Raw genomic sequence first — 13,299 nt, 5'->3', positions numbered from 1 at the left:
TGAGTCAGAACGAGAGAACAGGTGGAATAAATTCCATTCTGTGACACAAAGGTTGTCCCGGTTGTCTAACAAAGAAGATCAAAACAGTATATCCAGAAAAAAACAGTGTTTTGCAGCCATTCGTTAACAGACACGCGTCAGAAGGTACTAATTAGAACGCATCGCTCGACACGAGCGCACAAACACACAACTTTCCCCTAGATTTGCAGCGATCACACCTCCTACTCTCATGCAACCAAATACCTGGTGCCATGACAACTCGCTGGCTGCCTCTCAAGCGGGATTTACAACTAAAAGTGTCACAAAAAGGCACTGTCGGTGCTGAACATTTCATCAAGTACTTCACTTTGTGAACCTCACATCGCTTTTACTTAGCTACGAAATTCAGATTCACCTCCTGAACACTGACTTCTAGCTAAATTACTGGAGCTTTTTCAAACTAAGCTTTCTCCGCAGAAAAAGACGTAACATTCATTCTTGAGAAAAAAATCGTCTTTCTTATTTGGACAAAAGGTCAGATCATTGTCAAAACCACTCTGTGTAAAAACATGTACCAGGTATGCCCATCGATACAAGAGCAGTTTTTCAAAAAAGGGACATTTGTGATGCTCTTTTCGTCTCTCTGTACCACTGTAAAAATATCCCTTAAAGCTTTTTGTACCACTTCCTACCCGTTTCTGCTGTCAACACATTCAGATCAACATGTTTTTCTTCACCAAAATGCCTCAAAGACACTTTTATTACACATACCGTTGCACACTGCCCTGCAGATTTATGTACCACAGCTGCTTTTTCATAATAAACACAGCAGTATTCTGTGGTGCATCAAATAGAAATAGAGATAAGAATTGGTACGTGTGAGAAAATCAATGATTTACAGATGTAGATAAAATAACAATATATGGAGACTTTAGTAAAGAGAGGCCCAATGACATAAAGCAGGATAAATATTTCTTCCCAAACTCCTATATCTGTGTCTACATCATTGTTTGTTATTAAACTCAGAGTCTAGCAAGTGTGTCATAAAGTGTGTTAAAGATAGAAACAACTTTATTTGAATTCCCTCACTACTCACTTACCCCTAAAGCTGGGTCTTCAACTAAGATTAAAAAAAAAAACAATATGGCAATTTAAAAAAATTCTTGAAGTTAAGATCCGAAATAAAAATTATTTCTAAATATTCAGTGTAATATATTTTTAAGTTGCAGAGGATTGGCGGCACATCTGCATGTGATTACTATCCAACTCTCACTTCAAATGAATTTAGTACAAATGAAAAACTTTTTGACAATATAACATAAAACACATGGAACTGTGCGACACACACACACACACACACACACACACAACACTACCTGGACAACTGTGGACATTACCAAGGAAACTAGATGAAAGGATCCATGAGCCCTCGTTAGCTTCTTCCACAAATCAAACACCTCCCCTGAAGAACGTAAATTTGAACAAATGTTTGAAATGTTCCAGTCTATCAGGTTTGCATTTCAAAACTGGAAAATTCTGACTTAATTCTGCCTTTGTGTAGGACAAATTCCTAAATATCCCTTTTACAAGTTTCCTCAGTTCAGAGACGTCTTCAGCAGGCTGGCAACTTTATTTGATTGACCCTTCATTCTCTGTAAAATATTTGCAGCTAGTTTAAACGTAGACTTTGTCATTAAGATTTTCCCTTGTCAAAGTGGATGCTGACTTCAGCGACCTCCAACTTTTAAGGTGTGACGGATTAATAAAGCAAAATAAAACCACACAACCGTTGTAAAACTGGTATTTTCAGAATATAATATAAACGTATTATTGTTGTGAGATTATGTGAAACATTCGAGAGTCAGTCGCTGCATATCATGCAGAGTGAGAAAAGCAGCTTTGTGCTGATATGCAACACTTTACAGGAGCTTCCATAATCGATTATCAGTAAATCAGCTGATACTAACACAGAGTTAAGTGGCATTGCGAAACACATTTCTGCGCACCGTTGGAATTCTGTCAATTCAATAAATGCTTGAAGAGTTGCTGTTTATTTTGTTGTCGCCAACAAAATCCCTTGTGTTAAACAGTTAACAGCATCATCAGGAGCTCCACTAACACGTATGTTGCTGTTTGTGAGTCCTTTTTGTTTACATGACAATAGTGCATGCAGTTGTGTGACTGTATGGTTTCCGGTCTTGCATTAAAACACCTCAGACAAATGGCCGCTCATGACATGCCAGCCTTTGCATTTCTTGATCTCTATGATTGTTTTATGCGTTTATTGACGTGGCATGCTTTCATTTTCAATCAGATAGAAATCCCTAGAACAGTTAGCAATACTGTATCTCATGATTCCGTATCGTCTTTCAAAATCCTTTGTTAAAAACTAAGGATTGTAGTCCTTCATGGGTTCTTTTTTTGTAATTATGGACAAAAGGCAAACATACCTTGACTTTGATCAATTCTAGAAGGCTCAAATTTCTGGTTTTAATCCGCATTAAACAGTTTTGCTAAGCTGTAGTCTTTTTGGACACTTTAAATGCGGTCAGAGGAAGGAATTGACTTGATCTTTAAAGGACAGTTGGATGCGTTTTCTGTTAAATCAGTTTAATATTGGAGTGCCTTATTTTAGACTAAAATGTGGTGTTAATGTTAATAATACCAGAGCTGTCACTGGCTACAGTATAACCCCAACTCTTTGAACTACCCTCTCATCTACCGATTACACAATAAGTGTAAGTCTGACCCAAAGCCACTTTTCCCCTGCCTCAGAATCTGTTGGAATTACGTTAATTGCATAAACAGTTGAAGAGTTGCGGTAGTCAAACGACTGTCTTCACTGAAGCTAAAGCTCGGGTGTTAAAGGATTTATAAGAAGGTTGACTGCAATATCATCCTGAAATTGCAAACACTTACCGAGCCATCCAGCACCAGAGTTGGGGACGCACATGTCTGTCTCGGCGCTGGGCAGGACGAAGCCCACCACGAAGACCTCCACGCCGTCTGACATGAGTGCCAGGCCCAGAACGAAGAAGAGCTGCCACTGGAACCTCCCATGGCCACACTCCTGCATGATCAGCTCGTACTGCTGGGCCAGCTCCTCCTCGTCCGCCTGCCTCTCGTTTTCCAGCTCCTTCCGGCTCTTTGCGCTGTCGGAGACCGGCTTGCCCAAAGCTACCTGACTGTCCTGCACCTTCCCGTCGTTGTAGGCTGGAACACCTTGGTACTCGCCCTCGTAGATCTCATCTTCATCGTCGTGGCCCTCTGTTGCATCACTGGAGGCCCCGTCCTCGTCATTGTCTGCATTGTTTGGGTAGGTGCCATCTTGCTGAACGTAGTTGTTGTAATTGTCCTCTTCCTGATCATCGTTATGGAATCGGTTGTAGCTTCGATGAGCTGAGTATTCGTCCGAAGCCCGATCCACAGCTTTGCTGAGGTTTTTGGCAGCGTGCCGTTTGGCTTCCTTTGCTATGTCCTTGGCACCTTTGGCCAAGGAAGTCCTGTTGTTATGCGCTTCATCCATCTCAGCACAAGGAAAGTTGGCTCTTTAACTTCACTTCCGTTGCACTTTTATTGCACGTCAGGGAGAGAATATAAGCTTCCTATTTTTATTTGGGTTTATGATATTTCTTTTCCAAAACCACAGACAGATTCAAGGCAGAAAATGGAGCACTGTACAAAGGAGCCAGTTAGACAACTGACGATTTAGTTGAACTGTCTGATTCCATTGAATGGGAGTAATTAAACTGAGCTCTAACAGAGGGGGGGGCTCCTCAGTCCTGTTGAGTTTGAGTGACGGAAACCATCAAATCTGTAGGAAGAGCAACAGAAGAACAGGTTTAGTTAGACTCAAATCTGTTCCAAATCGCCTGATTGATACAAAATTCAAAACAAAGCCATTCACTGTATCTGAGAACTGAGAACTGGACTTGGTGTCCCCCCCCCCCCCCCCCCCCTGGCGTTCCAAACAGAAAGAACTTGCTGACTCCAAGAAGCCAAAATCCAACAGACTTCTATAGACAAATAAACAGCGGTTACTTAGTCATTCTGTTTGTCAGAACTATTCTTGCTTTGATACTTTTTTGAAAACGTTCTTGATAATGCTTTTCTTTTCTGTAGTTCAAGTTATAAACTCACTAATTAGATGCCTCGAGTAAGGTAGTGGAGCCCGCTGGCCCCTCAAGTTCAACGTTCAAATCGTTTGACAAATTAGGTGTAGACAGCTTTAGAGTGGTAGGGGTGTGGCCTTCCAACAGCGCTTGCCAAAAAAAAACGTTGTCTGAAACAGACTTCAATCAATTACTGCTTACTGATGACATCTGGCTCCAAAAGGGTGGGGTCTGTACCGCGAAAAAGGCGACTAAATTGACTTAATTTGGTTGGACCTGGAAGTAAACTATTTTTTGGTTGACGTCACACTCACTCTGTCCCCGTTCTCAGATTCAGTCAATGAACAAAACAGATAAATGTTGGGTTAAACTTATTTCAAGCCACCTCCAAGGTTGACAGTTTATGACATTAGCAAAATATCAGTATAAAAATACAGAAAAAGATAAATAGTTAAATAAAAGCTGCAACAATACGTTTTCAAATCTGAACCTGAAATAGAAGTACCCCATGTTGCAGTTCCTCAAATGACAACTAGAGACTGGTTTCAAGTTGGAGTGATTTTCATCTTTACACCTGTCTTTTAGACGTTACCCTAAAAGTTACATCTCTGTACAGACATTAATATCTTTATGTTTGTAATTTGTTTTCTTTTCTTAACAACTAACATCTAATATCTAACTAATATCTAATGCTTCTGTACTGAACTTTTGGCCACTTTTCATGACTTTGTCATATATAGTGAGTTGTGTTTTTGTTTCTTCAGTCAAGAGATGTTTGAGAAAGTATTACATTTTATTTGAATTTTTGGTTTTTGCCACGGCTGTTTTTCAGATGTTCCTTTTCTTGTTTAATTTCGGGATAAAAGATTATTATTATTTTTAATCCTGGTATCTTAAATTCTTACCCATTGAGGCATAATAATAAGCAAATGTTTAACTTTTTCAGAAGCTGTTACAGATTACTAAAGGTCTTTTTTTTATTACAAAAATAACTGCAAAAAAGTCATTTTTTTACTTTTTATAGCATAAATCTAAAAAGGTTGCCTCAATATTGGCTGTCTAGAGGTGAATGAATTGTTCTCAACTGATAAAACTCAGATTTTTACATCAGATCTTCATGATATCCGTTGTGTTTATGATAGAATAATAATAAAATTAGAAGTAATCTATAAATGACACCATTAAAGTCAAATTAGAGTGGTAGAACGCCCACGCCAACACAGTTCATTGACAATGAGCGATGTACTTGAGAGGTGATAGGTTTGTTTGCCGTCAGCAAAGCTTCCAATCCAGGAACAGAACTCTTCTAATAACATCATGTACTTGAAGCCCTTTGGATTCTATCCAAGACTGAAGCAATCAGAAAATTACACAAAAGCTGCAAAGGGTTCACGGTCCGTTGAGCTCCATTCACACATTAGAAACATATGTCGCTACACGGAGCGGCCATAGATTATTTTTGCATGAGTAACTGGTTTAGGTTCAACTGGAAGCGGTTAAAGCACAGTTCCATGAGGATCTTTCCTCATATTTAAATGATGTGCATTGGGTTTTTGTAGAGGAGCTGGAATATTTGCCAAAAAACACATGCAAACTTCAAAAAGAAAGCCTCCAAAAATGGTGCATCGGACCGTCTTTCTGCTCACTTCTCAGCTTTGGTGCAACATAAACCCTTCCTCTCCATGTTTTTGACGAGGTAATATGTGTCAGCCTGTATGGGTGAGTCTCCTGGGGGCTCCCCCTACCATGACATTAACATCACCCCCTCCCCCCCAAAGAACTGTCAACCCACCAGTTTCTAGGAAAAAGCTCTGGACTCTCTGCAATTGCCACCAACAATACAAACATATAGGACTAATATAGTCTGTAATTCTCAATGGTGGGAATAATTTTTTTATTAAAAAATTTATATTTACACTTCGTCTGTGTCAGAGGTGCAGAGATTATGAGACACATCCTGATGAAAGTGCTTTATTTGTGTCCTAAAGACAGAAATCTCCTCTAGATGGGCTTTTCTGTTCTTATATATGACTCTCCGGGTTGGAAAGAACACGCTGAGGTGTTGAGTCTGGGTTAAAAGCACCGAGTCCATGGCAGGTTGATGTATGGGGCTTCTTCTCACCTTTGCTCAACAGATTTAGATAAAACATCAGTTGTGTGTTATCGCTTGAGCGTTTAAGCGCCAGGGGCTCTGCAGCGACAAAAGCATCCCAAGAGCTTTTGGTGCAATGCAGTAGTCAAATGATGTGGGAAAAGTGTCCTAACTAACTTTGAGTGCGGGCAGATGATGAGACGCAAACTCCCCAAGGCCATGACAGCATCTGCGCGCCGTTAAAGAGACGTTTCAGGGAAAATGCAGCTTTGTTTGGAGGAGACAGTCCAGATGTGAGGAGTTTTAGTCTGGATTTTTCCCTCAGTGGCAAACGGAGGAGCAGAGAAAAAACAAGCCTAAGGTTTCATTTTCCACCTGGTTTGGTGGGTGCGCATGTTCACCATGGAGTAAGAGTCAGCTCAAATATAATTTACTTTCCATAAGTTCTATAACTCTTTCTACAGTGGTTAGTTAATCAGTCAGTCCATTTATTTGGACTGTAGAGCACCTTGTAAACAACATGCATGGACATATTTTAAGTAGGGAATGATGGCCAAAGAAGTGTGCATCATCAGAAATTAACAGGCTGAACCACCCAATGAGAAACGGGGGGATGGCTGCTTTTGCAAATTTCATTTTTTTAAATTATTTTTAATAGATATTTATTAACATGAAGAATTTCTATCAAAATTTGGTAGCCTTGCTTCCCATTTTTTCCTAATTTGTTCTGTCCAACAGCTGAGTAAGAAGAGCTGAAGGCCTCTTGTGTTGGACAGATTTGTCAGGTTCGTTTCAGGAGATCTTTACGATCGTCAGATGTTTGGTTTTTTCTCTAAATCTACGTGTTTCTTTTCATGAACTTCCAATGTATTTATAGATGATATTGTTGTTAAAATGGGTTTTTCATGTTGTGGACGTTTGATTTCGATCCTAAACATCTTCATGAGATTGACAGGTTGTGGTAGGAGCCAACCAAGTTTTAAAGGCTCCATTTTGAGTTGCATGACCCTAAAAAGGTGCATTTCTTTCTCAAATGTGATGATTGTGTAGTTGAGTTTAGTCTTTTACTGATGTTTTGTTTTGAGTTGTCCCTTGTCAGTCACTCCTGTCGGGTTAATCCTAGCTGTTTCTTGTCCTTAGTGTCTTATTTTCAGTTCTCCATGATCAGATCACCTGCTTAGGCACCAGATTTATTGCTTCCTTAGTTTCGTCATGTCAAAGTTTATTTATTAAATGTTTGGGTTGCCGTCACCAAGCCCGGTCTCCTGCGTGTTGAGTTCTACACACCACCAGTTCCTGACACTCTAAGTCTTTGCATTTTTATCTTTTTGCTTTTATAGGATAATTATTCCCAACCTTCCTTTTGTTTTTCTCGGGTTCTTCACATATGAGTGATCTGAGTTGTAGTTTGTTTTTTTGCTGCAGTTTCAGCCGTGACAGAGGTTTCTGCACATAAAAATGATCAGACAAATGGCTGATTTGGGAGGAGATCAAAGGAGAATTTGTGAGACCCTTTCACGCGTTCACTGGGATTTTTTTCAGGTGAAAACGTTTTCCTTCATCTCAATTCCCTCTGCATTTTTTTGCTGGATATTACTGCTACTATTTATGGTGCTAAACTTAGAGAATGACGATGAATTTTTGCTCTGTTCCTCCACCAATTCTGATGAATTATTTGGTACATTTTTGCCAAAACATCTTGGTTTCTGACATTTAAAGGAAACTCCTTAAGCCCAAACTATCACACCTCTGCAGCAGATCTGGATAGTTTGTATGAATATTTTCCTGCACAAAAACAATGTGTGACTCTAAAGCCAATGCATTTAAACAAATATATATAACACATGTACTTGAATGTCAAGTGATTTAAGGTTCTGCAACTTTGTCTGCTTGTGATCTTTTTCCAGCAGCTGAAAAACAGCTCATGAGTAGTTCTGTCCGGTCCAACTCATTTAAACACCTAAGTGGGTTTTAAAAAAGGGCCAACTCGTCATGAAATTGTCTTTTTTTTAATGATTAATGTGTCAGTAAAGCTAAAAAAGATAACTACATTTTTAAAATACAATCCTGAGAGAAAGCTGGAAGTATCTCCGCTCGCTTCAAAGTCATCGTCTCGACAGTTTTTAAAAGATCTGCCTCTGCTGTTGACATTTCTCATTATTAACGATAGGCTATAATTCCTTCTCCGTATGCAAATGGCCATTGATGCTGACATTTAGGAGTATTTCAATGCAGTTTGCGGTAATGAGATTCTTGAAAGTCCAGTCCTAATGTGAAAAACGTCACCTTTTCTCAGAAGCAGAGAACAAAACTGTTTCCTCGAGAAATCCTCCAACCTTGTCTTCACCGCTGTAAAAAACAAAGCTGATGTGAAGGATGCTGCGGGTATTTTTTACGCCAGCGGCCACTTCGACGGTGTTGATTGGGGTTAGTGCAGGAGAATTCTTATGATACAAATTTTGCAATCAGCACAAATCTTCTGGGCTCTGAATCAGCAGTCTGCAGAGGCAAGAAATGATTTCCTTGCAGTCGTGCTGTCACGGCCCGCTGACGCCACGCAGCTACGTTCATTAATCACTCCCAAACCCAACTACAGCGGTAGCACACCCACGCATGGCGCCAAAGTGCACGTCTCTGTGCGTGCTCAAACAGGAAAAAAATAAAAACTCTGCAGGACAGGGTGCCTTCACTTTCTTCTGAACTGGCAAACTGCAAATAGAAAAAAAAAAGAACATGCAGCTCTGAATAGCATCAGCATGCGGCATTCTGGTTGACAGTATGTGCATTTCAGTGGCGTGTGCGAAGCCCTACGGGGTTTCTTGGGTGTCCACAGATGGCTACATTGCACATTTGATTATGCGCATCATGTGGATACAACCCGACGCCAAACTCGGGGACACAAGAAAGCCTCTTGAAGTCTGCCTACCTGCAGATTAACCATTATAAAGGAAAAGCGCAGGTGGGGTTTAGAGGGCGGGGCCACTGGAGGGGTTTAAGAAAAGTGTGGAAAACATGTAACCCGTAAATGAATTAAAAAAGAAATGTGGTGAGGTTCATAAAAATTCACTTAAAGTAGATTTTCATGACTGCAAATATTAACCCTTAACTTAACTACCAAGACTCTTCAAACATTATGCAGTAATAAGAATTCTGACGGGTTCTGAGGCTGAGATAAAAAACAGCTTTGCACAGAGATGCAACATTTCACAGCAGTGATCAACATGTTCCAAATCAGCACAAAGTCGCTTTCTACGCTTAAAAATAAGATGGAATTCCATTAGTTTCGTAAAAGGCCAAAGAGTAATGGTAGTTCAAAGAGTTTTGGTTATTTTGCTCTCGCCGGTGACGTCTTTGGTTGTTAAAGGTTGAACACCACAACTTTAGCTCCAGTGTTGACATCTAACTAATCCAACCAGTTCCAGAGGAAACAAACAGATTTCTCAACAAAGCACACAATTATGTCTTTTCTGCAACTTGGAAGAGGACATGGGAATCTTTTCAGTAGTTCTCTTGTCTTTTCAAAGAAGCTTGTACAGAATCCAGAACATCCCAATGGTCAATCTCCACAAAATCGACAAACAACAGCCCAGAAGCAGCTTTCGAGATGCATTTAAAGTAGAACAACTGCCAGTGGAATAGAAAAGAGGACATTCCGCCTCAGACTCAGGCCTTCCAGCTCTGAGATTCACTGAGCACAAATGAAGAAACATAGAAATCCATAACTGAGCAGATGCAGCGAGGGAACTACCAAACGGGCTGCTCCTAATGTGGGATCTCCTCCTGCTGTGCACACACACACAATCACACACAATCACACACACACTCACTCACACACATGCTCAGAGCTGCCTGGTAGCCTGTATGTAATTATAGCTGTGAGCGGTTACCAACTGCTGGAGCTTGGCGAGAAGCTGTGGATTCTCCATGTCGATGTTTAGCTGCTGATTTGATAGAAACTTTGTGTGTGTGAGTGTTTATATATCTCTTAAACGACCAAGGCCTGACAAAGCGTCATGTTCAAAAAACCTTTTAAAATTAGGTAAAGAATTGTAAGTGATTTTAGAGTGTACAGACGGGATCAAACCTTAACTTTTAGATGTTTCAGATAAAGATGCAGTGGCTAAATGGTAAAAGATGTCTATTGGATGTATCTGCATCCACGCTCATGTGTTTTAATATCACTGCAAACATCAGCTATGGGGGGTTTTAACTTTATTATTTTATTTTCTAACAAAAAGATTTTCCTGTAATCCCTACCCAGACTAATACGCAAATTATAACTAAAAAGACTGTCATTGAAAAAGAAAAGGGACATGCAGTCAGGGGAGACTATCCTCACCTACCATTAGGAGATGTATACTAACGATAAGATACATATTTGTTTTCCTATCTGCCCTACATTTACAATGCATGTGTCACTCTAATGATGGGTTGAATGCTATAAAGTATTCAACCCATTGTTTTCCTGTCTCGCTTTCTTTATTCTAGTATCTTCCGCCATTTTTTGGCACTTAACACCTCCTACAGTTTTTAACCTATTTTAACCATTCAACTATTAAAATGTTCAGCTCTTTCAGCTTTTTCCAGCTCTGACTTTTCGTCCTTCAAATCCTTGAACTTTTCAAGATATTCCAGGATTTCCAGGATTTTTGCCACCATTGAAATACATGGGGAAGCCTTGGTGCGCTGATTTCTTTTATGTTTTTGTGCTGTTTTCATTTAATTCATTGTCAAACTAGAGGATCTTTTTCAAATTGCCTTGATGAAAATAGGAAAAATATCATAAGACTCAGGAGGCCTGAGCTGGCTGTCTTTCCATCCAGCAACGGCGCTCTGTCTGCTGCCAGCCAGCCAGCCGCCAGGGTGCCCAGCGGGTTCAGAAAACCGATGCAAACGGTCTACCTGTGCACAGTTGTTGGTCATGTGACTCATTTACATAGAAAATTCTGTTGAGATTCCATTGCAGTTTTTGGGAAAAATGTCCCTTTTGATGCGCCTCAAAAATATCCTCCTGGCGCAAAAACGTTTTTTTAGATAAATGCAAGTTTCATTTTTTTTTTTTTTTTACTACATTGACGTATTTCCATTAGGCACATTCATAATTGCAAATCCAATCTGCAATATCATAGTCAATGGAAATGCAGCGTTCAAGAGGTAAAAGTGTGGAAATAGGTGGGGATTCCCAATAAGCTCACTCCTCCTTGGCAACAGTGGTTGCCATAGATACGATGACTCACAGCACTGTCAACTGTTTTCAACATGGCGGCGCCCATATGATTTGGAGGTAAGGCACTGGCGTTATCTTTATATTATGTAGGAAACGGAGAAAAACATATGAAGGTGCGCCAAAGTCACTTGCTGCAGTAGAAGGATCCTTTTTGACACAGTGTGTATTTTATTTTGAAGGGAACTTGTACTGCTCTCACAAGTTTACATGGTTCCATATAGAATTGTATATATTTCTATATTTCAAAGCTACATGTTATAAATAAATGGTTTAACGCTCACAAAAACATCGTTTTTTTTCTTTCTAAACTTTGCGGCTCTTACATGGTCCGTAAGAACTTAACCAAGAGGTTCTTTAAGTCTTAAAGGTTGCAGTACTGCAGTTTAGATCGATTGATAAGCGCCGCACATGCTGATGCCAAACAGGCAAACCAAATTAAATATTCTTTTACCATTAATGTGTAACTTTCTAGTGTTTTAATCCCTCTTTGGTGTCTGAAGGCAAACCAAACTAAAGAGGGTCAATTAGCTTTTCATCATCCCCCATCCACTGGAACTGAACCGGGGTGTCCCAGTCTGAAACCAGCTGCATCTCTGTAAGTCTTATTTGTTTCCTCTGCTTTCCTTTTCGTCACCTTTCATTCATTTTTGACATAGATTTCAGCCAACAATTCTCCCTTGTGGCAAACTGAATGTGAATTGTTGACTTTTCTGTGAGATTCAGTCAGAATCAGAACACAAAAATACAGGACTGATTCAGAGAGCCCCCACAGGCAAACACTTTCCCATCATTTTCGAGAGGGAACTTTAAGGGTTCCCGCCTCAGCAGAACCCATCCGTCACTTTCCTCCCCTTTGTTTCAGGGAGCTCAATGAATCACCGCGGAGTCTTTTGGCGCAAGTGGCGTCCCATAATTAGATTTGTCCCGCTGCCTGGGAATCAATCCTCCCGGAGAGATGCTCAGACGACGCTCAGCGCGCGCACTGCAGCGCCGCGCGCGCTGCCTCCTGATTAATAGATGCCTGCTCTGCTCTGCAGATCCGCACTGATCATCACGAACACGGGGTGCCACTTCACAAAAGTCCCCCAAACTGTTTTTATACGCAACATTTTCTCCAAAAATTGCGCGAAAAACTTAAAATTATTTTTTTTTGAAAAATTTTCAAAGTTATCTGAACTTTTCCTTCAATCAGACGCAAACAAATTGTTTCATCTCACTTTAAACTCGTCAAATCATCAGGTAAATTCCAAACCAGGAGATATTTGGGGCATATTTGCGGCGCTGGATGAGAGGAAGTTGAGTTTCTAAAGATGAAATCGGAGACTCACGTTCTGCTCCGAAGCATCGCCGCGCGGAGGATGAGCCCGGACCCCCCCGGTCTGCGCTGTCGTTCGGCCTCACAGAGAGGGAGTCGGCATCGCGGCGGGATTTCTCTCTAATTTTCGTTCTTCGATGCAGCGGATTCTTCTGCTGCAGTCAAAGAAGGCAGCGCGAGGCTGGAGGGAGGCGTGAGAGCGACGGGGGGAGGGAGGGAGGTAAGGGAGGCAGGCGACTCCGCATTTCCGCTTCAGACGGTCCTATCTGAGGCGAGCTGGACGCAAACACGAGCGCTGCGCTGCCTGCATCCAGCCCGATGCGCATCAGGCTGGATGCAGGCAGCGGGTCCTTCTGCTGGATCCGTGACGCGCAACTGAACGAAACGACAGAAAAACACGTGAAATTAACCGCCTTTGTGCTCAAATAAATCCATTTCCAGAGACCAGAAAGATGTTTTAATCATTTTTTGATTCAACAAATTAGAAAACATGAGACAAAAACCCCAAAGAAGAATGTTTCTGCCACAAAAATGAATCCTGATTAATTATATTCAAAAGGATGAATCCAAAACC

At 40.8% G+C, this 13,299-nt stretch overlaps 1 protein-coding gene across 1 annotated transcript in view; it reads right to left on the bottom strand.

The window, feature by feature from the left end:
• Positions 1-13,120, bottom strand: part of LOC101167134 (synaptic vesicle glycoprotein 2C) — a 57,231-nt gene extending 44,111 nt beyond the window's left edge. The window contains exons 1-2 of the mRNA XM_023960723.1: positions 12,739-13,120; positions 2,899-3,793 (exon numbers count right to left, since the gene is read on the bottom strand). Of these exons, the coding sequence (XP_023816491.1) occupies positions 2,899-3,505 (607 nt within the window). The 5' untranslated portion in view covers positions 3,506-3,793; positions 12,739-13,120. The remainder of the gene's footprint in view (positions 1-2,898; positions 3,794-12,738) is intronic.
• Between the last annotated feature and the right edge of the window lie 179 nt (positions 13,121-13,299).

The sequence above is a fragment of the Oryzias latipes genome, chromosome 12 (assembly GCF_002234675.1).
Source record: "Oryzias latipes chromosome 12, ASM223467v1".
Classification (NCBI taxonomy): Eukaryota; Metazoa; Chordata; class Actinopteri; order Beloniformes; family Adrianichthyidae; genus Oryzias; species Oryzias latipes.
The sequence above is the reverse complement of the archived record's forward strand: the minus strand, read 5'-3'. Positions and strand labels throughout refer to the sequence as shown.